Source organism: Argiope bruennichi, chromosome 10 (genome assembly GCF_947563725.1).
Source record: "Argiope bruennichi chromosome 10, qqArgBrue1.1, whole genome shotgun sequence".
Lineage (NCBI taxonomy): Eukaryota > Metazoa > Arthropoda > Arachnida > Araneae > Araneidae > Argiope > Argiope bruennichi.
In genome coordinates, this window is record NC_079160.1 from 14,362,334 (window position 1) to 14,389,019 (window position 26,686).

The 26,686-nt window shown below is 30.3% G+C and overlaps 1 protein-coding gene across 1 annotated transcript; it reads left to right on the forward strand.

Moving 5' to 3' along the window:
• Window positions 1–1,293: 1,293 nt before the first annotated feature.
• Window positions 1,294–21,825, forward strand: LOC129988904 (astacin-like). The gene is made up of 10 exons (XM_056097191.1): window positions 1,294–1,308; window positions 4,331–4,421; window positions 4,626–4,688; window positions 7,402–7,443; window positions 9,228–9,260; window positions 11,952–11,998; window positions 12,577–12,661; window positions 16,580–16,703; window positions 18,397–18,575; window positions 21,552–21,825. Exons 2-10 carry the CDS (start codon window positions 4,334–4,336, stop codon window positions 21,764–21,766), a joined length of 876 nt encoding a protein of 291 aa, XP_055953166.1. The 5' UTR covers window positions 1,294–1,308; window positions 4,331–4,333; the 3' UTR covers window positions 21,767–21,825.
• Window positions 21,826–26,686: the final 4,861 nt, after the last annotated feature.

Sequence of the window (26,686 nt, forward strand, 5' to 3'; positions counted from 1 at the left end):
ATGTACTTATCATGTCACCTAATTCCAATATTCCAAAATAAAATAAATAATATATACCAAAAATAAATCAACTCTAATATTTTAAAATGATGAAAATGGTTTTGAAACAGTTCATCACAAGAAGATGCGCATTTTGGCGAGTGGTATTGAATTACGTGCATTTTGGAATTTTCACTATGTTTAAAATGAGAAATCGAAATTTAAAAAATGTTTCTATGAGTAATTTAATTACTTATATTTAAAAAGCTCTTACTCATTATTTCATAAATTTTCTGCAAATCTTCTAAGAGAGATTTTTTATGTATGCAGTCCCTCTTCATCGCATATTTTTTTTCTTTAATATATTATTTAAAAAATTTGTTATAATTATTTCTGAAGTTTCAGAATATTTTTAGTGTGCTCTTTCTTTTATGGGGTCTTTATATACCAAACAAAAACAGATTTGACTGTATGGACCATTTCACAGTCTCATAAAATCTTTTTCAATTGAAAAAAATAGTAACATCTGCAAAATGCTTTACCTATTACTCCAAATGACCTTAACCAGATAAGATTAAAAAGGAAAATCTTAGTTTTTAGGAAATTCCTGGAAATATTGCAATTATGCGACCTAAATAGACGCGCCCCTGTTGATAGTGTATAATAAATACTTCATAAACATTCTTTCTATCCATTACTTGAAAATGATGAATTGCAAATTATTAGTCTAATAAATCAATATAATTAATGTAAATATTTTTGTAAAAGTCGTTTCTATAAATAAAAAAACTTGACTTGTTTAGCTGAATATTTTAGCAAAGTATCCATTGAAGATTCAAAGCAACGATGCTTCTATTTCAGGGTTAATAAAATATATTCTAATTATATCATAATACTTTATTAAAAATCTGTGCAAATGGATAGGAACTGTGTTATGATATTTTTACTGTGATTTAAGAGCGATTTCTTTCTGTTCAACCTCAGGTGGTATAATTGCGTAGAATCGGATGCATAATATAATTCAAGAAAACATCCATTGTCAGAGCGAGTAGCCTTTAAGCGCACTTTAAATAAAGGAAAACTCATTAAAGCTGCACTTTCACGTAAGCGTACAACAAGTTATATAACATTTTTCTTTATGTTTATAATACAGTGTAACAATCTCTGCTTTGTATTTCAAGTTTTTTTTGTATTTTCATCTTTTGTTCTATATCCTCACACCTGTGAAGCAGATCTTGCTAATGATAATTACACTGTTATGACGTACAAAATGTTTTATATAAAATAAGCCGAAATTAGTCAATCGATGTAGAAAGTAAACTTCAGTCTGTGAGTATATTAACATCTTTAGAAATTATTTGTTCAATTTTCCTCAACAAGGAGATAAATTAATACTATTGATTACTTTATAGCATTAATTATTGTTGTTTATTGAATCTAATTCCATTATTCTTTTTTTTTTCTTTAATCTTATAATTTATGTGCATGCAGGTAAGTGTTTAAAGGAAAAAAAAAACATTTCATCAAAAATATATTTATTTATGAGAATTAAATACGACATTATGAATCGGAAGTCCTTCTTTTGATTTTTCGCTAGTATTTTTGGCAAAGTGTGAAATTTTTTCTGTGGAATATTTTGTTTCTTTAAAGAAAGATAGAAAAACTTTTTTACATTCTCCTTTATAACGTCACTTGAATTAACACAGACAGAAAGATTGAATAACTTCTTTACATTCTCCTTTATAAAAGTGGCTGAAATTACACCAGACAGAAAGATTAAATAACTTTTTTATATTCTTCTTTATAAAAGTAGCTGAAATTACACCAGACAGAAAGATTGAATAACTTTTTTATATTCTCCTTTATAATGTCGCTTAAATTACACTAGACAATTCTTCTTCGATTAATTCCGAAATTGTGAATAACTTTGAAATAATCAAAGTTTCTCTCTTAAAGTATTGGAAAAATAAAAGATGAAGGCAGAAAATTTGCAGTTTTAAAAAAAAGAGGGAAAGCAAAGCATATCAAAGTCGTGAGCCCTATGAGTCGTATAAAACGAATTACTTTATCATTATGATTGCTATAAGGAAATCTAGCTTATTATGAAACGATGCATAAATGAAAAATGTATGAAGTATAAACTGTGAATTATTGTATCTAGTTCTACAAGGTCAACATATACAAGTGAACGGATATTAAGCATTTATATTTTCAAAATTCTTACACCTAATGTTATCAGTGATATATGAAATTAAAGAAAAGAAATTCAATGTTTTTTTCAGTTATGAATGTCCGATATATGAATCTTTCATAACATAAGAAAACAATGTATCTGTAATCAAAGTTCATTCCGAGCATTTTGAAATTTTATCTTGTGAAATTTTATATTTAATGCGGCATCGATGTGTTCTTTCAATTTTCTATTTTCGGCGGTGAGGACTCATAAATAAGATCTTCAGCTTAACCCCATAATAAGAAATTAGATAAGATTCCAGAGACGTGGAATAAATCAATATTACATGCAAATCTAATCCAGCGAAGTGATAGCTTCTCATTTAACTTGGCTACGAGTATTCAAACACCAATAGGGTCCCTTCTTATTGAAATACAAAATTCGTACTATCATCATGTAGTTGTAGAAATATCTTTATTTCCAACATGTCCATATAATTACTACCTTTTAAGCGACATTACAAAACAAAATCTGGATAGTTTTTCTTTATTTTCATGTATTATTATTTATATTATGTGGGATAATTTTGAAAATTTAACTTTTTAAAATCAATTCATTCATTATAATCCTGTATAAGTAGAAATTAATACAGTTTCATTTTAAATAATTATAATGGCAATAAAAACAAACAAATATATACTACATTTTCAAGTACTTATATGATGAATATTTGTGTAAAAATTCCGTTGCGAGTATAAAATTCGAAGATAATTCATATCAAAATATTTCTTCAAATTCCAGTCAAGCAGACATTTGGAGTTAGTTTAATCTCTAAAGAATTTAGTTTGGCATCTCAAATTATATTGAACCTATATTAATATATAAAATGAGTCTTGTTAGGATATCTTTTCAAATTTTAGGTGTTAGGTTAGGTTGGGTATTTCTAGGAAATACATCATACTTGACTTTTTTTCAATTGTAGATTTGTGTTTTGGTACCATTTCGTTTCAAATTACTGTAATATTTTAGAATTTCAACATTTTATTAAGTTTTTAAAATACAAACATGAATTTTTAAATAATAAAGAATAGCAGTTTTGGCATTTCACATCTACAAATTTAAATATGATCTAAATATAAATATGATGCTTAAGTTTGATTGCTTTAGTTGAATAATTCATTTCAACGTCGTTTTAATTTCTAGTTAATAGAGCTCTGCAGTAGTATATTAAGACAGCAGACTAAATTTTATTCATCTACTTCCTTCTACTTAAAATTTACAAACACCTAAACAAAATTCCAGAAAAGTCTAGAATTCGAATTCTTTTGATGATCGAGCTCAAAAGTATAAAAACACTTATGGCATTAGCATATTAAATGGCATATTATACGGCATAGCACAATTAGCATATTAAAAAGTACTAAAATGTGTCACAAAATTATATCATTTCGATAATTACAAAACTTTCCTTCTTAAAAACTGCACTTTTTGGTGTTTCTATTAATGCACTAAGAAGTGCAGCCAGCCTTTTATTTTAATTACTTTTTCACATTGTTTTTACTTTATTATTCTCCCTTAGCTATTATAAACTCTTGAACCGGCGTCCTGGCACAGGGGTAGCGCGTCTTCTCCGTGACCTGGGCGTCCTGGCTTCGATATTCCGAGTCCCGGTTCGGGCATGGTTGTTCTTTATCTGTTCTATGTATGTATGAATGTGCTCCCCTGTAAAAAGGGGTTGCGCAAGCAAATGTGATGCATGAGTAGCTAAGACGTACTCTTGGCCCTAGTTGGCGCTACTAAAACAAGAGACGCTCCCTTGACTTAAAATCTCTGACTTTGTCAGCGAGCTTGTCCATGGTAAGTGGCATTATAAACAAAATCTGAACTCTTGAAATCAATTTTGGGAGATTCACAAGCAACTTAACTTACTGGCATGGAATTAAAATTTAAGGAGAATTATCAATCAATTGATAATTAAAGAATAACACTTTGAAGTAGAATATTAACTCAATATAAATGAACGTGCATACCTGGATGCGGATAAAAAAATCAATTGTAAAATTCCATCTTTACAAAAACGAAACGAGTCAATTTAAATAAAATTGCTTAATAATGTTTATAAATTAAATAAAAGTTTGAATGTTTATTTTGATTGAATTTAGATGGTTTTATTTTTAGATCATGGGGACTGCTATGCTTATATCATTTCTTCTATTTTGCATAATTTTTGAAGTTGTTTATTCCTCAGTTGAATTTTTAAATCTAACATGTGAGTATAAAATTTTTCATTTTTTTTTCTTTTAAGATTTTTTTATTTATTTATATTGATTTGTATATTTAATCATGTTAGATATTTTTTTCAGTCTCAATTTTGAATTCCTAATATAATTTAATTCTTCATTGAAAAAACATGTTAACATTTATAGTAACTTAAGTATTTTTAATGTTTATTGTTGTTTCGTTACTTTTTCAGACGTAGAACCTGAATATTTGGAAAATCTGTTGACAACAGGCCAATATGAAGAATTCGCTAGATGTGAGTTTTTTTGTTCTAATTTATTTGTAAAGTTAATTCTAACACTACTGAATATATAAAATAAATCTTTGAAAATAAGAAATTTCTATAATCCTTTTTTTCTATTGACACTCAGAGAGAAATTTCATTCAAATCAACACTTTTTGTGGTAACTGAAGAAAATTAGCGCGTTAATAACAAGCAGCAGAAATCATCTTACAATTTTAAAATAATTTGATTTAAAGATTCTTTTATCATGATAATTATTTTAGACTATCATATTAGCTGCAAACAGCGTGAAATATTATGCATCTTGTTTAATGGTGGAATTGACTTTCACTATATAATATCGAATTGAAAAAAACCCAATTAAATATGTATTCCAAAAATATTTAATTTTTAAATTTGCTTACGTACATCTGCATCTAATTTAATGGATCGTATCGCGCATTTTACATTAGTTTGCCATAATTTTATGAATTTTTAAATTTTATTTAAAAACGACAGCTAAATATTATAATGCATTCACAAATGATAAAATAAATAATGTTTTTCAACGAGATTACATACAGAGACTGATACAGTCGAGATACAGAGATTTAATACAGAGACTAATGAATTCAAGCCAGTCGATGATGAGAAAGACGAATCGGACCAAAATTACTCTCACATTTCAATGTTTTGGACCAAAGATTCGATTCTCCCCTTCTTTACTTCATGCAAATAGAATTCAAATAAACTTCAAACTAATAGAATTCAAATAAACTTCAAACAAATAGAATTCAAATAAATTTCATACAAATAGAATTCAAATAAATTTCATACAAATAGAATTCAAATAAACTTCATACAAATAGAATTCAAATAAGTTTAAAACAAATATAATCTGTAATGTTGTATTTAGCCGTTAACTACAGAGATTAAAATTTCCAAGCACATCATTGTTAATATCTTCTTCAAGATATCAACAATGGATTTATCCATGGTTTGTTATTATTAAGATTTTATTTGATTGTCTTTTAGGCGGCGAAATTTCCGAAAGTGAAACCATATTTAATTTAAATATTATATTGTAAGTCTTTACTGATAAATTATTTGTTTCGTGATTCGCAACAATTTATTTACTTGTGAAGATTGGTGCCTGGTTTTTAAATAGCTTGAAGACACAGATTTGTCTTTTTGTGTTTTATTGGTAACAAAAACGTTTACAAATTTAGAATGAAAATTTCTTGATAAACAAAAGGCACATGATTAAGCCTTCGTGGACAATTCAATATTAATATGTACATCGCATCCAAGAAAATATTACAAGGTGTAGCTGGCCTAGACATGTGCAGCTGGCTACACATATCATAATATTCAGCAGAGAGCAGATATCACACACAACATAGTCTATGATATTCAAATTGGCTTCTTGTATAATAATACAATAATCTACCTTGAACAGTGAGACCAAGGGGTATTTACATGATTGACAGCTGGCTCTGGCCAAGAAGATCACGGGGTTAACTGAATTTTTAACATTAACATAAACGGAATTTGTATTGCGAGTTGGTTTGCAAACACATGGGAAATCTTTACAAAATTCCAACTGCTTGAAAAAACAAATAATAGTTATAGACTAAAACAAATACAGTAACAACGCACAATGATGTATTCAGGTAAAAGTAGTAACACGAGAGAGACCAAAGATATAAAATAATTAATAAATAAATGAAATATTCAACAAATTGATACAATTTGAAAAGAGAATTGTGCCACTTGAGCATTAATTTGAATCGATATATTCAGAAATTTTAAATATTAAAATAATTGAAATTTTTTAAGTTGATAAATTTTAGTGCATCGTCATCTGCATTTTATTCGAATTGAATCGAACAAACGTTCCATTGGGATTATCAAATAAACTTAGCAATCATGTAATGATAAATTTAATTGCCGAAGAAATATAATCACTGATTAATATCAAAAAATTTGTTGATGGTATAGTAATTACAAGGGGTGCTAAAATGAAAAGGTACGAAACGAAACTGTAGGCTTTAATGAAGTAACATGGAAAATGAAGGCTTTATTCAAAGCATGCATCATAGGCCTGAGCACAACGATCCCATTGATTAATGAGCCGAAGGATTCCTTGTTCCTTGAACTCCTGTGGCCGTGACGTGACTCAGTCTTCACAGCGTCCTTAAGTTAACCGCCAAGGTTGAAAAGCTTCCCTTTCAGATGTTTTTTCAGAACCATTAACTCCGATGTGTACTGTGAGACTCTCCGAAGACTATGCAGGTCCATCAAGAACAAAAGACCGGGGCTACTCATGGAGGGTGTGGTTCTGCTCCATGATAACGCGCGTCCACATGTCTCCAGGGTCACACACGCGGAATTGGCCAAGTTCAAGTGGGAGCAACTCGACTATCCGCCCTACAGTCCGGACATAACGCAATGCGATTTTCATGTGTTTAGTCCCCTGAAAAAACACCTGAAAGGGAAGCGTTTCAACTGGGACGGAGAATTCAAGGACGCTGTGAAGAACTGGGTCTCGTCTAAGCCACAGGAATTCTGGAAACAAGGAATCCTTCGGCTCGCTAATCAATGTGATCGTTGTGCTGAGGCCTGTGGTGTATACTTTGAAATAAAATCTTCATTTATACTCACAGTGTCGTTTCGCACCTTTGCATTTGAATACCCCTTGTATTATAATTAATTCAGTTATCTAACCATTCTTTTTTCCACATAGTGCTTCAAATTGATGATGTTAACTTGGTGAAACCTGCAGAAGGTAAGATACTTCTTAGTGTTAAGTTTTTATAAAAATTAATAGATCCTAATCTTGTTACTTCCAGTGCTTTAATGTTACAGTATTCAAGATAAAGAAACTCTACCGATACATCGTAGATATGTGGAAATTAATGTTTGAATATACAGTTAAGCCTCGTTTAACGAACATCTGGCATAACAAGTAAAACAAAATGTTAAAAAAAATGACTCTCTCTGTGAGCGATATTTTGCTGAAAGAATTTTTGAGAAAACACCATGACCTCGCATGCTGGATTTGTATAATTTTTTATTGTTTGAAGAGAACTCTTAAATCTACATGGAAGTTTTGTCTAGATTACATTGTCGAATTCGCCTTCGTAAAGTTTAAGCAAATTCTTGTGGGACTTTAATCGAAGAGATTTTGTTTCTGGCCATATTATGGATTAGAGGTGGATAGTGAAGAAAAAACATGCCAGAACTACCGAAGAACATATGGAGCTATATTTTGTGTCGCAGCAAAAAGCTATGAAGGAGATTTAGTGAGGACAAGAAGAAATCATAGACGCAACAGATCAACAACCTTCCAATGATAAGGGAGATGTTGAAAGCATGGAAATTATTGCATCACAAGTTGTGAAGCATCATCCTGATAAGGAGTAGCTAGCTATATGCGAGACAAATTTATTGATAGATGTCTCATCCCGTCAAGTTTTGAAACGTTGCCAGAGGCAAATGCCTTTAGACAATTTTCTTGTGAAAAAAAGGCATGTATTATAATTAATAAACTACATTCTTATAATTTTTCTCGCAATGAAACGTGATTTTTTATTTTATGTGAAATTCTATAGAAAAACTGTTTTGCATTATGAGCAAGATTCGGGAACGAATTCTGTTCGTTAAGTAAAGCTCTGCTGCAATAACTCAGCTCAGTCTCAGCTTTTGTAAGATATGAATCATATCAATTAGTTATTATCTGGATATATCGCTCAAGTTATCATCTGGTATTTTGAATTTAACAAAGCATTAGAATATCATGTGAGGGATATAAAAAAAATCCTTTATTTTTATAGTTGTATAGATGTTCTAAATTTTTTACCCCTTTACTACCATGGTTGCATAAACATTCTCGACATTACGTGATTGTCACACCAAATTACCTCTCAGGTTTTTGAATTTTCTAGTACCAAAGACGAAAACTGGTAAAAGCTTAAATTTTTTTATTTATTTTATTTCAGCTAAAAACATTGTTTTTGTTTTTTTTCGATTTTAATTTATAATAATTCTGGAAAATTAACACTCTTTCGTAAATACTTGTTTTTGTTAGATAATCAAAAGAGGATAATATATTGATTCGTCTCAATCCTTTTAACACATTCACTTGAAAAGTTTTTAATTTTAAATTAAAAAAAACAAAGCAAATAATAATTCAAAAATTTTTCGATTGAGATTAGTTAGACAGTTCAATAAAATACAATATTTTACTGTTCTGTGGTCATAACTGATGAATGATTAAATAATTAAAATATTAATTTCAGATCTAATAATATTAAAATAATCTTCTATATGCAAATATTACTTATTATGCATTTTTATTATATAAGCTTACTTATGATATTAGTAAATAATTGTATCAAAGAATCAAAAAGGATTTTTCAAAAGAAGTTTGATTCTTCAAATCAATAAAGATCTCACATTCAAATTAGAAAAGTAAAATACATTTAAAAATATATTCCCTAACATTTTTCTATTATAATTTGTTACCAAGTGTTTCAAATTAAAGAATTTATTGTTTATAATTTATTACAGGAAAACGTTCTGATGATCCCATGTTTAATGAAGGTAAGTGGTATTTTAGCTTTGAGACGGCTGTACAAATAATTGAATTAAAATGCACTTGACAATATAGAATTCATGTATGATAATTTGGAAACCTAAATAATTCTACAAAGTGAAAATTATTTGATGGCCCACTATTAGCAAATAAATAAAAAAAATGAAATTAAAAAAAAACAAACAGATTAAATGTTGAAAGAAGATTGCATCAGAAACACTTTTCTGTTGTTGTACATTCCAAATAATCAGTCCTTTTGTCTTTTAATTATTTATTCCATCACGTACATTTTCTTAATACTGGACGACACGGATTCAGAATTTTAAAAAAGAAACCGTCAAAACATATAGATAATAATTCCAGGGCAATATACCACTTTATAAATTAAAAGCAATATTAATTTTATTCCAGGGCAATATTTAAATAAATATTATAAATTAATATTAAATTAAATAATAATTAATAAATATAAATTATTATTATCGGTTATTTATCGATTCCAAACACAATCGGCCATGTTTTTATTCAGGCTGACTAAATTCCCCCTCCGATAGGGAAGACGTTGGCTGCATTTTCCCTTTTTAGAGATTACTATGGTCTGAAGTCCCCACTACGACAAAGATCGCAGCAAGCGACTGTAACTCTCGAATTAGCCGATACAATTTAGTTTTCTACTGTTTTAGGATCCTAAGTATTTAGGATGTATATTTATTATGTTTATGCCGTCATTACTGTCTACTAGTCATCATAAGTATGACAAATGAAAGTGAACAAACTGGCACAATCTCGGTTTCTTTTATTATTTATACAACTTTGATTTGCAATATTAAGAATAGAATTTTAAAAATAATTACAGGCCTCGATTATTCCATTCCGATTATAACCATTTTATTAAATGTTCCCGTAAAGAAATATTCTAAATCTATTTTTTCATTTATTCTTAATTAAGGCTTCTAGTTCTTATTGTTTTGGAACTAGTGAGTTCCCGCCCCCCCCACAAGATGTAAAAAGAAATAATTTGAGGAACTGAAGCATTACATGTTCGCTGGAATTCGAAAACTTTGATAACTTAAGACGTTCTTTTGATTGTTGCTTTCAATTGTCCTTACTATAGGTTATCAATACTCTTCACAAAGAATTCAATTGTTTGTGATGTTCCAATGAAATATTTGTTGTAATATCGTCTGAGCGGATGATTTTTCTCAAGAACATTACACTTTCTAGTCACCTGCATAATCAAACAATTCTTGTCTCCTAACAAAGATGTATGTCAACAATATTGTCATAATTATAAACCAGTGGGTCATCCCAAAACTTTCTACTTCAGTTTCTAATACAGGTGTTATATTTTATACCTTTTTAAAATTCAAATAATTATCTTTTAAATTATGTAATATGCTGTGTTTTTTCATTCTTGATTTATTTAACTTTTAAATATATTTTCATTATTGTGCATGAAACTCATATCGTTTTCATTGATCCATCAAATATTCAATTGATTGTTTAAAATTAAAAAAAAAGAAAAAGAAAAAAGGATTCTGTTTTACATCGGTATAGCTTACAAGACAAATAAAAAATCGTTTTCTAAATGCAAGACTAACATTCAGCAATACTTTATGCTAACAGCAATAGCTTTCAAGGCATTCTTTGCTTTGTAAGTTCATCGGATTGCCTCTGTTTTTTTTTATTAACTACTTAGTGCTTGGATGTGTTAATAATTTTTTTTCAAAACAATTTCAACTGATCTATGTAAATAAACTTCTGCCGATGACTGCCACCTCTGATTTGATCACCTTGACGGACATCTTTGATACGGGGATGAGAAGCACACTGAATTACACTGATACACTAACCCGTTTATTGTTAGAATTTCTTGGTACAAGTCAAGGCCAAATTGTTGTTAGTCAGTGGGATTACATTCTTACAAACATTTAGTGGAAACATCGGTCAGGCCACTATATATTTTTACTAAGGGAAATGTTGTGAAATAAACACCGTAATGAATTGTGCAGACTATGAATATCAAGGTAATTGGAGGAATTCTGAAGAAGGACTGATAGTGAATATTACCAATAAGACGGAAACGTACTAGGCGACTAATAAGTAATTCTAGTGAATACTCTGAAATCGTAGACACTTCATCAGAAGAATGGAAGGAAATAGGTAATATGCCTGAAATAAAGAAATTTACGGGAGTGCTTAATGTAAACACTGACGTTAGGAAAACTAGGGGCTAATCCGAATTCATTAGAGGTTTTTGACGAAATGTTGAATATGAACTTACGAATTGCAATTATATCCATATCAATAATATAGTTTTAATTTACACTATGTAAGAATTATAAAATGAAACGTTTTTAAATAAAAGTTAAATGGTTATTTCGCGCGCAATTTTTTTATTATTAATTCTCACTGGAAGGGGTTAACATTAGTTCCCGCCGGCGTCCGATTGTTCAGAGTTTTCCCATGTGTGCGTTGGATTAATCAGCTATGATTACCATTTCTGATTTTCTACTTGTGAATTTGTCGCAGCATTCTTAAATAGCTGTAGTTTTTCTAAAGATTACGTGCATTTATATTTTTTAGTCGAATGTTTTAAAGTAGAAATGTTGGGATTGCCAGACCTTTTTTTAAATTTTATAATAATAAGATTTACGCTGTTTAATAAACTAAACGTCTTTTTCCCTCTCTATTTTTAGGTCTTGAAGGTGGCGACATCTTATTGAGACCCTGGCAACGAGAACAAGTAACAATCCAAAATAAATATTTCTTTTTCAGCAATTTAAATATTTCTCAAATTCAACATATCGAGTAATACTTTCTTTATAATATTTCATCCTGACAAAAATTCTTTCAAATATTTCTTGAGTATTAGCGATCATGGATCAGGGATATTTTATCAATCATAGTTTGAAAATATTAGTTTAATTTTTAAAATTATGAAATTCTTAGTATATAGTCTAAAACAAATTTAATTGAAAAAATAAACTAGTTTATGAAAAGACCAACTTTTAAAAATAATATTTTAGAAAACTTTTTGCAAATTTTTTTAAGTAACCTAACAACGAATTATAAGTTTGGCCGCATAAAGCATTATCCATGTTACTGATAATGCTGCAATTTCCTGTCTGCAGTTTTATGCACGGTATTATGAGTTCATCTACATACTAGTAATTTAAAACAATGCAATGTCAAATTCAATTATTAAGAATTTTGTCTTATCACTTACGAAATTAATAAAGTTATTGTATTATTGTTAAGTATTAAGACGTTATAAAACAACATATAGTTTCAGATCACTCAGATCTACTGAATTTTTTACAGGCGAGGCAAGGGGTGATCTGGGCAAGTAGTGACAATTCAAAATGGAAAAAAGTTGTGCCTTACGTCATTGACAGAAAAGGCTACAGTAAGTATTGGGAAATCATTCATAATTAAGTCACAAAATATCGACGTTTAATATTTAATCCCGAATATTAAGTGCAGAATGGCAAGAACGAATGTATAATGTGATTATAATTAAAATATAGAGGTTTAAAATTTAATTTCATAAAAAGAACTGAGCCAAACACGAGGCCATTTCATATATATATGCTACTTAGATAATGGAGATTATCTCTTATGAAGAAAGAAAGTTCTTAGCCAAAAACAAAAGTGGTGTTAGAAGCTGAATTTGGTAAAAATAATAGATATAAAATAATTCATTTTTTATTTAAGGCAAACATGATTTAAAATATACTTTGAAGAGTAGAAATGTGCATCTCGAAACAATTTTTTAAAATTTTTAATTAGAATTTAAATTAATTAAAAAAATTAAATTTGCTATCGCACATTTCAAGTTATTGTTTGAGAACATTATTTTTTTAAGTTACGTGGCTATCAATCCGACAGAAAAACATCATGTTCTCATATGACTCATATTTCGCAATTACCAACATTTAGAAAAACGATAGTTTTTGATCATCTTAAAATCAATCGAGTTCTGAATTTTTTTTCTCTTGACCAGAATTTCTTTTCAAGAAAAACCAGTTTAAATCGGTTTTGAAACAATCACGTAACTATCAGATTACGCATGCGTCGATATTTATAAACGGTGGTTTTTCTTACCCCATCTCAAAATCGTTCCACAAATCCAAAATTTTTTCCCACCAGCGCAATTTTTTTTTGTAAAAATTCAGGTTTAAATTGTTTGGAATGATTGCGCGACTGTTTTATTATACAACCGAAAACTTTTAGAAAAGCGATGATTTTTTTTTTTTTTTTCATTTCAAAATAGTTTGAGTTCCAAAACTTTTTTTGCCATCTAGAAAAATTGAAAATTTAAAACAATTACATTATTGCTATTATATATAAATTTTGGTACCTCACCTCGCTGTTTTGCGTTGATTCCCATTTTCTTTTTTGTCTTCTTTGGGCAATAACTTCTTACGAACTTGCCCTTTTATTCTCTGCCCGTGCATTTTAAGGCTTCAAAAACTCCAACTCCATTCAAAAACTCCATTGTTTTATCTCACATGATAAAACAATTTTTTAAAAAATTCATTTGATTGACTAATATTTAATGGTCACTTTAATAGAAAAATTTTTTTTGACTGTTACAGTTGAATTTTTCTAAATTTTGAATAAATTTTTGTTTGCCTGAGCTTATTATTTGTAAATTTTGGCTGTGAGATTATTCTAAACAGTTCGTATATTATGAAAATGTAGATAAGTTAGCTGAAATAAAGGAGCATATCAAATAGATTAATAGACACATAAATTTTTCTAACATTATAGTGTCATTTACAAAATAATCATGTTACAATTTGTTCATAGGAAGCATAGATTTAAATTAAATTATAATATAAAGGAAAGAAAATTGTAAAATAATATGTTTTGATTTAAATATCAAAAACTGAATTGCAAATGAATAAAAATTTATTTAAATGTTAAAAATGAAATGTAATAGCTCAAATATTTATGTATTAAAATGGTCTTTAAATCGTAATCACTTATATAAAACGTTCTGTTGTTTAGCTTTTAAGCCGATTTTATTACCTAAATCCGTTTGTCAAAAAATAAGCACTCGTATAAAAAGAGAAAGCATTTTAATCATCAAAAATTCGAACTCGAAATTTTGATGAATCTACACATTTTAGATTTCCATGAGTAAGAAAAACATATTTTTATTCAACTAAATTTGTTTCTTAGTTTTAGTATCGAAAGTGTAAATTCTTAACAAATTTTGAATCAAATCTGCTAAAGAGTTCACCTTCTACTAGCTGACTTTTTTTATTTTTAATTAGTAAATAATTTTTATAAGCATTATGGAATCTTTAATCAAATTTTTTCTCAAAATCATTTTTACGTATGGAATAGAGTTAAGGAAATTAATGGTTTAATTGATTTTTAAATTCCAAGAGGCCGAGAGTGGTGGCTCACACATAGTTCTTCAGTATAATTCCAAATTAAGAAATCGCAATTATAAGATTTAAACACTTTCTGAACTACTTAAAAAAGTCTGAATTATTAGCATCATATCTTCCAGCTTCTCTTTATACATTAAATAGATCTCTTCCCTTTCACTGCTTAAAATGGGAATGAATTTGTGCTGTATGTGATGGATGATGCTGAAAAGTAACAGAAGGGAAATAAAAAAATTTAATATCTGCTCTTTTTTATTTTATGTTTATCGAGAGCAGTCTGGAATATTGCAATTCATTTACCTGACTACTACCTGATTATTTTTAATTGCCCTAGATTTATTAACTTATGCAATAGTATTATATTTTTCATTACAGTCGCAGCAGAGGGAGCATACATTTTGAATGAAATGAAATATATATATATATATATATATATATATATATATATATATATATGCTCTTTTTTTTCTACAGATTAGCTGGAATATTGCAATTAATATTTAAATATAACCTGAAGACTATTTTGTAATTGCTCTGGATTTATTAGTCTATGCAATCTTTTAATCTTTTTCAGTGCAACCGCAGCCGAGAGAGCAGCCATTTAGAATAAAATGGCTGCTCTCTCTATAAACATAAGAGCAAATAAAATATTTGCTCTTTTTTTCTACAAATTACCTGGAATATTGCAATTACGTTTATGATATAACCAGATGGTTATTTTATAATTACTCTGGATTTATTAGTTTAAACAATAGTATTATCTTTTTCATTACAACCGCAGCCGAGAGAGCAGACATTTTGAATGAAATATATATATATATATACATTTGCTCTTTTTTTTCTACAGATTAGCTGGAATATTGCAATTAATATTTAAATATAACCTGAAGACTATTTTGTAATTGCTCTGGATTTATTAGTCTATGCAATCTTTTAATCTTTTTCAGTGCAATTTTGAATGAAATGTATATATATTTGCTCTTTTTTTTCTACAGATTAGCTGGAATATTGCAATTAATATTTAAATATAACCTGAAGACTATTTTGTAATTGCTCTGGATTTATTAGTCTATGCAATCTTTTAATCTTTTTCAGTGCAATTTTGAATGAAATGTATATATATTTGCTCTTTTTTTTCCTACAGATTAGCTGGAATATTGTAATTAATATTTAGATGTAACCTGAAGACTATTTTGTAATTGCTCTGGATTTATTAGTCTATGCAATTTTTTAATCGTTTTCAGTGCAATTTTGAATGAAATATATATATATTTGCTTCTTTTTTTTCCTACAGATTAGCTGGAATATTGTAATTAATATTTAGATGTAACCTGAAGACTATTTTGTAATTGCTCTGGATTTATTAGTCTATGCAATCTTTTTCAGTGCACCCGCAGCCGAGAGAGCAGCCATTTTGAATAAAATGGAAACAAAATACATTTGCCCTTTTTTCCCTACAGATTAACTGGAATATTGCAATTACGTTTATTATATAACCAGATGGTTATTTTATAATTTATAATTACTCTGGATTTATTAGCTCAAACAATGGTATTATCTTTTTCATTGCAACCGCAGCCGAGAGAGCAGCCATTTTGAATAAAATGGAAGCAAAATATATATGCCCTTTTTTCCCTACAGATTAGCTGGAATATTGCAATAATTTTTTGATACAACCAGATGATTATTTTGAAATTATCCTGAATTTATCAATCTATACAATAGTATTATCTTTTTTATTACAGCCGCTGCCGTGAGAGCAGCCATTTTGAATGAAATGGAAATAAATTATGTATATTTTTCTCTTCCCCAGGTTAGCTGGAGTATTGAAATTAATTTTTTGATATAATCTGACGAATATTTTGTAATTACCCTGGATTTTTTTATAGTCTGTACAAAAAGTATTGTTTTTTCAATTACAGCCGCAGCTGAGAGAGCAGCCATTTTGAAAGCTATAGTGAAATGGAATCGGGATATGTTCTGGTACATCCGTTTCCGCCCTCGCGTGTTCGACAAAGACTATGTCATGTTCTTTAATGGAACAGGGTGAGAACATTGTTAAAATTTTGGAAACAAAATGAGATTGTATCGCAATTTTTTTATGTATAAAACGATACTATTTTTTATAACAAACGCAAAATTTTATCATGGCCTCCTAAGTTATTTCATTTTTTATGAAATCAATTTTATGTTGAAATTTTACTTTATGATTACTTATTGCACAAAAATGGAATGTAAAAAGCTTTATTAATGTAAAAAAATGCATTAAAGCGAATGTAAAGTTGATTGGTAATACAAATTATTCCATGCAAATTTCGATGGGCCGCGGTGGCCTGATGGTAATGTCTAAGTTTCGGAACTGGAGGGTTCCATTTTTGAGATCCGATTCCATCGCAGAACCATTGTGTAAGCGTGTCCAGTGCACGTTAAATCCGTCGGGTCCAAACCTCCTTTCACTGGTGAGCTGCGGAAGTTTCGAGAGGGGGTGACAACTGAGATGTCATCCTCGTCATCTGACCGCGGTTCAAAATTACGAGGTCCATCCCATAATAGCCCTTGTGTGGCTTTAAAACGGGACCTTAATATAAGTGCACCAAGCGCATTTAGTGTCTTTAATAAATTTTTACCCTACATTTGTATAAATTTCTTTAGGGAGGAAGGGAGTTACAATGAATTCGACCAGAATCAGTTGTCTAAATAAGTTTTAATTTAAGTAAATACTTTAACCTGGAATAAACTCTAATGAAATAAAAAGTTAGAAAAATAAATCAGTTTTATTTCATCACGACCGCGATTGAGCCAACAGATGGTGCTGCACTGATCTAATCAAAACCATTCATAGGATAAGACACTCATTATAATAATGTCTTACACATATCTAATGTATCGTCCTCCATTTAAAATTAAAGCTGTCAAACGTGGAATCGCATTTTTTCACAGCATCATAAATTCTTCTTGACGCTTTTTTTTCCCGTCATGCTATCAGAAATGGAGTACTTAATGCTGCAGAAAGTGAAATTTTTTCGGTGGAGAATACTTTACTGCAAGCAGTGTCTTAACTTGTAAAACGCATCTCTCTGTGACCACTATAGACCATATTGAAGCAGACAATTACAGTTTCGTGATGAAAAAAATTCTGATTTCCTCTCCTTTATGTCTTTCCAAATGGCTTCATTCTTGGGTATTATCAGCTTTTAAAGAGGCTTCAAGTTTCTGAAACCCCTATATTTCCATAGGGTAATTCTTTTTCCTGTTCCTGAATTTCCCATAAAATAATTCTTTTTCCCTTTCCCTGTATTTTTTCGAGAACTGTCACGATTTTCGTGTTTTTTGAGTCAAAGAATTTGTATGTTCTCTCCAAAGAGGCTATCGAGCCTGAAAAGGAGTAGTTCAACTGGATGATAAGATATACACCGATTGGCTATAAATACCTCTGTCGATGTAGTGCGGTTCAGAAATGGTAAGATGTTCAGTTGCACTTCTTTTCCCGTATTTTCCATAGGCTGATTCTTCCTTTTTTTTTTACTGTATTTTTCCACAGTCTCTTTTTTTCATTTTTTACTATCTTGTACTTTTTATAAAGATTTCTAAGACTAATTTTAAGCCCTTAGTAGTGGCAGGCCTCTGCTTTTGTTAACCTACTTTCTACAGTAAAAATGACTTTTTTTCTTTACCATTTCAGATATAATATATTCCGATTATCTTTACATTATCAATAGCATGTTTACTCTTTCCTCAGGTGTTATTCTAACCTGGGAAAAGTGGGTGGTCAACAACCCATCTCTCTGAGAGCAAACGGTTGCCTGACTGAAGGTACCATCCTGCACGAGATGGCCCATACCGTAGGCATCATTCATGAGCACGACCGACCGGACAGGGACAAGTACATAAAGATATTACCTCAAAATATTCCTAAAGGTGAGTGTTTTTACAATGAACATTTTTCATTTCTTAATATTGGTTTTAAATTTTTCATTGGCTTGGAGCAGTGGCCACACATTCGCAATCCGTTAATTGCTTGTACACCTGAAAGGAAATGGAAAATGACTCTAAAAATATTCCAATCGAGCTGTCTGTGGAGGGGGGGGGGTCAACTTTCTACAACAAATTAATAAGTACTTTAAATAGACCAAAGATCTGTTGTTGACATTGCGTCCTAAAAACCAACTCTATTTGTCATATGACCTTCAAGGCTCTTATTTTTGCAATTATGATGTTGAACTGTTGAGGATTTGTATCCAATTAAACTTATATAAAGTTTTTTTTTCTGATATATCAGTTTCTTTTCCTTGATTCACTGACAAAGAACCTCCTGTAGCGGTCGTCTTTTTGCTACATCATATTTTATTGTGAGAATGAATAGTTTTTGTATTTCTGGCCTAATAAACCCACGCTTTTACATGATAACGATGATACCGTGTCCGCGTTATCACGGAAAGGGGGTGCAGTAGCTTCTGAGGGTAAAGACCCCTGAGCACCCAAGGGCAGAAATCTGACTTCTAGCTCATATGAAGATGACACACACACATTCGCTTGCACAACCCCTTTTTACAGGGGCTTTTTACAATTTGTCCTTTATATGAGTTGCATACTCGAAAATGATTCTTGCTTCTCCAGGGTAGGGTTTGACGGTTTTAAAAAACCGGTATTTTTAAGTAAATTTGTCACATTTGAAAACCGGTTTTTAAAGTAAGAAAACTGGATATTCTGGATATTCCAAATCTTCAAAAAAAAGCATATAATCTTCGGATCGCCTGGATATTCCAAATCTTCAAAAAAAAAAAAAAAAAAAAAAAATTATCGGTTGGGACCGATTTGTCTAGCAGCTGGGGGCTTAAGGCGACGAGATGCGAATTTATTAATAAGTGTAGGTATATTTGAATTCCTGTTAAATGAACTAAAAAATTCGAACGCTGAAATAAGTTTGAAATTATTATATGCTTTAGAAGAACGAATTCAAGAAAGTAGAATTAGCGACTCTTTTGCTGCATTCGTACACTTCCAGTTCAGCGAAGAAATCTAGTGTACTTTCTTTAGCTTCAAAAACCGAAATTATTAAGTTATCTGGAAAGATATTGTCTAGATTATTTCCAAATTCTTATGTGGAAGCCGATTCTGGTGAAGAGCAAATTGAATAAACTACTCGTCAGAGTAATGCTTTTTTAAAAGAAGCCATGGAAAAATCAATTCATAAGTTTCTTGAAGACCCCGAAGAAAAACATGCAAATCCAAAGACACTGAAAGCTGAATTTTCATTATTTCAGGCAACGAATAAAAGAACAAAAATCTTAAATTTGTTATTTGATGCCATGAAAACTATAAAACCAAGCTCAGTAGTGTATTTCAATTCTCAGAACGAGTATTTTCAATTTCAAGCAATATTGTGTCCAAAATTAGACTTAGCTTTAAAACTTAGCCACCCACAGTCGATATTTTATGTTTTTTAAAATCCTATTTTCTTAGGAGAAGTTAAAATTAGTGAAAACAATATAATTATTATTCAAAATTTTTGTTTAAGTTTTCGTTATTTTGTGTAAATAATATGTATATGTAATCCTTAATTTTATTGAATTTGATATTGATTTCGTTTTTTGTTATTTTATATAATTTAGAGAAAATATTTTTCCCTCTTCTATTTTTTTTGACAAAAATTCGAAAACCGGCTAAAACCGGCTTTTTTGGAAATATGGAATTTGAAAACCGGTTTTTCAAAAAGTCTGTTTTTGTATAAACCCTACTCCTGGGTTATAATAATAGGTGGTACCAATGACCTCCGTTTTGATGATGGGTGTACCTTTTACACCCATCATCCTTTTACGAGAGAGATCGCTTGTAGCCTGTCATTTGGTATGAGTCAGTTGCACAGTTAATGTTGTAATTAAAAAGCATATTGCACAGCTAATAGTAAAATTAAAAGTGGTAAATTGTACGCCTAACTGCTAATTTGAAAGCGATAAATTGCACACCCTCTCAAAAAATCAAAAGGGTATATAATAATAATCGTGTTTAATCTTGATATATCTTTACTTTTGTTTTTAGTATACTATGAAATTATAATATTAAATATTTTCTCATATATAATAAATATAGGATTTTATTTTCAAAAATGTAAGTTTGAACAATTATTTATTATTATTATTTTGAAATTTATCAAAGACAGTTGTAACTTTTTTATCTCTATGTGTACATAAGTCCAAAATATAATTACTAAAAAAAGAATAATGGGTACCAAATATCTTGGATCTTTTGAGACACGTTATGTGCATTATCTGCCATTTATAGATAACAAAATCATTTAACTTCTATTTGTAACTCAAAGTTTTGAAAAAGGTGTGGATCTGAGGGGCGTGCAACTTACTCGTGTCCCATTTCAACCTCCCCACGCAACTTGCAGCTTTAGAAACAGATGTGGATTTGAGGGGGCTTCCAATTGACAGGTGGACAGGTGGATCAGGCCTTACGTCTCTGATCTCATTACCACATTGATTCCGTGATGGTTTCTCTTAAGTCGCGTTCCGACGACCCATGGCCTTATGGATTTAGTCATAAATCTACCAACTGACCCATTGTTGGACCACCTTCACCTGTGGACGTTGGTCCGGAACTTCGCGCAAATTATCGGTAAAAAGAACAGATATCAAAGAACCCCGGAAATCCACAAGAGAGGGGAAAAAGGGCAAAGTGTTCCAGAATCAAGGCGGGCACAGATCGTCGGAGCGCGACTTTAGCATTACGTAGTAAGATAAGATAAATTATTATTTCAATTGTAAATATTTATTTTAATAAATCTTAAGATATTGCCTTCTGTGTATTTTAGCTTTTAAAGATTTTTGGTTATAGTTAGAAAACTGTTGTGTAAGAGTTTAAATTAATATATTTCTTCTAATGCCCCAGAATGGCAATCCCAGTACGAGAAATCGAGTTACCAAGATGTCCAGATCCTGGGGCCTTACGACTACTATTCCGTCATGCACTATCCGATTCCAGCGCCCCACACACACCTGCCCTCCTTCGAGGTCCTCCAGAAAGGCATCGACCTCAGCAGGATCGGACAGCGGGAGGAACAGACACAGATAGATAAAGACAAGATCAAGAGGCTATACAGCTGAATGTACGAACTAAGGGGAGTGGATATATAGCTGGATGTACAAACGATGCTTAATTTGTTTCTGTCAAATAAAAGGTTTTGCATAAATTTTGTGTGGGATTAAATATTTGTAGAAAATCTGTCTTATGTACAAGCTTAAAAAGTTTGATTTTTACTTTCTCGTATACGAGGGATAGTTTGATTTAGTTTGGGTATATTAACGTCCTTAATTTTTAAAGCAACACTAGGGTTATTTTGAGACGGATTTCGTAATTCTGAACCCCGGCCAGATGACAAGGACGGCACCTAAGTTGGCACTACCATCGCCAAACTTCCACATTTCACACCAGAGGTTAGACATTTAGCCCTGACGGATTTAACGTCATCAGACCAACTTACACGACGGTTCTTCTGTGGAATTGGGTCACGAACCTGAAGTCTTCCGGTTCCGCAGCCAAGACCTTACCACCAGGCCACCGTGACCTAGCTACGAAGATAGAGAAAGTATTGTAATCGTCAAAAAATACGAAATAAAGATTTTTGACGCATCTCCATGCTTTACACCACCCTGAAATCGAAACACGAATTTTCAGCAGTCCATCTGTCATTTTATCTGTAATAAAGATCGGTTAAAGCGCTTTGAGCTAGAAGGATGAAATTTAGTATATGGTATTTATGTCAAATTTATAATTTTTGTCAAGGACATATATCTATCTGGCTGCTCGAATATAAGTCATCACGGTAACTACAAAAGGAAGAGGGCTAAATGGATAAAATTGGATGCAAAGATTTAATATCTGCAGTGTAAACATCTTTTATATTTTGAGCCGAATTCAACAAGGAATTGGCAGTCTGTCGATCTCTACTTTTAGAAGCATGTAAACGTAATTAACGTAATATTGTATTAGTTAAATTTATAAATAACTAGCCGCCTTTGGTGGGCAGCCGATTCGCCAGTATTAATGCTCGCTAAAATGTTCAATTTATATTTTATGTAACTTGTTCTCATAATAGGTTTTTCAGCAAGATATTTTTAAGCTTGAAATTTTGATAGCCATATTATCACTTATCTTTTATGTAGACCTTAAACCGTTCTGTTCATTGTATTACGCCTTTCTCTCTAATTTTCTATAATGTCCGTAAAATTCAATTTTAAATTAAAGTGGAAATAATGAAAGTACATTTAATATAAAGACATGTTTTAGTGAATCCCAGCATGTCTTTAAAAGAAAAATATGAGAATTGAGAATCTTTTGTGCACTACAGAATAATTTTTATAATTTATAATATCTCAAGTAATTATTCAATGACAATTTCCCGAATTCAATGAAAAATTCAGTTTTTAGTTTTATTTTTTAAAGGATATAAACACTATCAGTAATAATTTTTTTCGGTTTATAAATACATTTCAAAAAATTATGATTTAAATTTTAAACAGTCTTTTGGTCTTAAGGAATCATATTCTGCAAAATATTCTTGACTCTCCAACTTTTAAATAAATAAATGAACGTTCCTATCTTCGCGTTCAAATCTGACTGATTTATAAAGTTTTGAATATAACAATTATACAACAATCAACAATTTCATAATCTAGGCCAATCACTCTTGAGGAACTTTGGGAGATGATGGCTTCTTTAATTATATAAAATATAATTAATTATTTTATTTAGACCATTTGTTAACAGATGTATAACTCCTACTAAAGGTTTACAAATTAGCTGTTGGACCCTGATTAGAGTAGACATCTTATACATATTAAGCCATATTTGCCTTAAATAAAACTGTTTAATTGAATTAGTAACATAGGTATTGTGAAAGATCATAGAAAGGGTTTCCTTTACTTAAAAAAAATACAATGTTTCATATTTAATTTCATAAAGACACACCTTTATATGCTTAATTTGTAATAACAGTTGACTTATTTTTTAATTTGAGCTTTTGTCAATATGATGGTAACACGCTGATAAAATTAAGTTAATTTTTATTTTTATTTTGTACGAAATAAGTTTTTGAAAAATATAATTAAATTATTTTTTTAATTCATTAAAATTAGAAATTTAATTTGTTTGCTAATCATTATATTATTCACTTATCTTTTATGTCGACCTTAAACCGTTCTGTTCATTGTATTACGCCTTTCCCTATAAAGATAATTTTTTGATCTTCAATATGAAGTAAAAATCATTTTTATGTTGTAATATTTTCGGAAGTTATAGCGGAAAAAAGTCAAAATTTTGCTTGATTTCTAATTAATTCTAATTCTAATTAAAAATTCAAAAAAATGTCTCCTATGTGAACATTTCCAGCCCCCGCGGTATACACATGCCAAATTTGGTAGTTGTAGGTCAAACGGTCTGGACTGTAGAGCACCAACACACACACACTGTGCTTTATTATAATTATATAGATAAGCACGAACGAGAAATTTTTTATACAATAAAAGATTTATGCAAAATTGTTACGCAATAAAATTGTTTTGATAATCACAAGCAAGACAGAAAGAAGTGTCAGTATCTTGCAGAATTTCTATACTTAAAAGTAATGACATGTACAAAAAAATTGCCTTTTATTAATTTATTGATCAACAAATTGCTAATATATAAAATTTTTAATATTATTGTGTGTGTGTGTGTGTGCGAGTGTTTGTCAAACGATCGATACCTTTCTTTCAGTTTGATTTTCAAGGTAAGATACTAAAAAGAATGCCCAATCTAATGTATTTAAAAATCACATTCCTCAAAATTTAAGTTTGTATAAATCAATATTTTTGAAAATCTACATTTTAAAAAATTATATCGTTAAAATGTGAGCTTATGCATTATTATTCAGGGACAAGGATATTTTAAATTTATTGCTCAGAATTTAATCTCCCTTAAATTGGAAAAAATTACCATTTTATCTGCTTCTGTCAATCGCCGTCTGGTATCACGAGTCGTGGTATTAGAGCAATTGACAGAAAGTCTTTTTCACTTCTAAGTTGCGACTTCTATTCTAATTCAGACATTATTTCATGCTTCAACGAAAACTAGCCTTAACACTTTCATTGCTATGAACATCACCAGCAGGTCACATCTGCTTTCTAATTGTACCGAACCGTATACGTAATTAGATGACCCCTTCTCTATCTGTTATTAAGAGATGGCAAAGAAGGGGTCACCTAATTAGATTGATCAGAAGATCAGGATTGAGTCCTGGCAGTGATTATATTAAGAGGACGAATATTCGAAATAGAAGACTATGAACACCAACTGTTAAAATTTGAAACTATCAGAAAAGATAAATTGCTTACTATTTCAAAAAATGAATGATGTATCACTTTTAGAAGGGCTGTCCATCTATTAGTGGTAATGATAGCTCCCGCAGGTATCTAAAGTCCAACGGCAAAGAGACTACTACAAAGTTCTGAAAAAAAATTCTTTAATATCTGCTACTGAATTTTTAACAACATCGCACATTGATTTTAACTCTTTATACCCTCGCGGCATTTAGGAAACCTCTTTAATGACGTTCACAACAGTGCTTTTTATTTTCTCAAATTCGAACTATAGCGAAATTATTTTAATCATCAAAAAATTCAAACTGGAATTTTTTTTACGAACTTTCACATTTTAGACGTCTTTGAGAACAAAATTCATATTTTTCTCATTATTTCTGTCTGTTTGAGCTGAAACACAAACTGTGAAGCCACGCACGTGAATGTCTTGTCTTTGTGTCTGTGCTTGTTTAGTGTGTGAATGTGATTATTAAAAGAAATGTTCCTAAAAACATTCGTCCTGTTGCTTCCTGCATGGGTCATAATATTCTACATTCCACCACATTGAACTACCACATTGGCGCCCAACGTAAAAAAATTTCTGATGAAATGAAAATGAAGTCGTTCCGACTATCACAAGAAAATTTTCCCGCCACCACAGTATGCAGTTTTTACATCAAATTCGTAGATATCTATGAAATTCTGAGTAAAATCTGTTCAGAAGAACTCTATCTTGCATATAAGTGAACACAATAACTGCAAAACGAAAAGATATAAAATTCAGACATCTATAGCATAGACACCTATCAAATTTTGAACCAAATCTATCTAGGGGTTGACAGTCTGTTAATTTGTAATTTCAGACACTTGTAAACGCCATAACTCAAAAACACAACGATTTAAATGTATGAAATTTGATATGCGATTTTGTGACTGTAGCTCTAGATATACATATATCAAATTTTTGTTTCAATCGGTTGGGTAAAAGGGCTTCTAAAACAGCTTTAACCACTGTTGTTTCTAGGCTTATCATTTTCTAAATAATTAAAGTAGCTTTGTACATTTTAATTGAACGAAAGTTTGTTTTCGATAAATATGTCTTTGATTTTTTTTTGTAAAAAGGTATTTCTTATTATTTTTCATTCTTCTACAATTCTATCAATGATTCAAAACTGATGTAATCCTGCTGTGTTTTTGCACTGTTTTCTATACCCAATATTTTTAGAAATCGGGATTGAAACGAAACTCCATTGCGCTAGTGCTATGTCAGTATATAATATTTGATTTTCTTCTTTACTGTAACCGTAATTGTGAGTACTTTTTCGGCAATATAGTATCTAAGCAGAAAGAAAATGACAGTGCTATATATATCTATTTATCTTATTGTTTTTGTGGACGCCAGAGAGAGTTCATGCTTGCTATAAGTTGGATGTCTGCAATAAATACTTTATTCTATCATTATAAGTGTATAAGATGACTACATGCTCTGAAGGTTGAAGCTTATTTTTTTAAACTTCATAAATATATTTTCGGATGGAAATGCATCTAAAACGAATATGATTACCACAGATGTTTGACGACGTGCAGTGTGTAATATGGAATATAAACAATAAAGGTAAAGCCCATTATTTTGTATAGTTTATTTCTGTATTCGAATTACAAAAATATGTTTTTCAAGTGTCAAGAAAT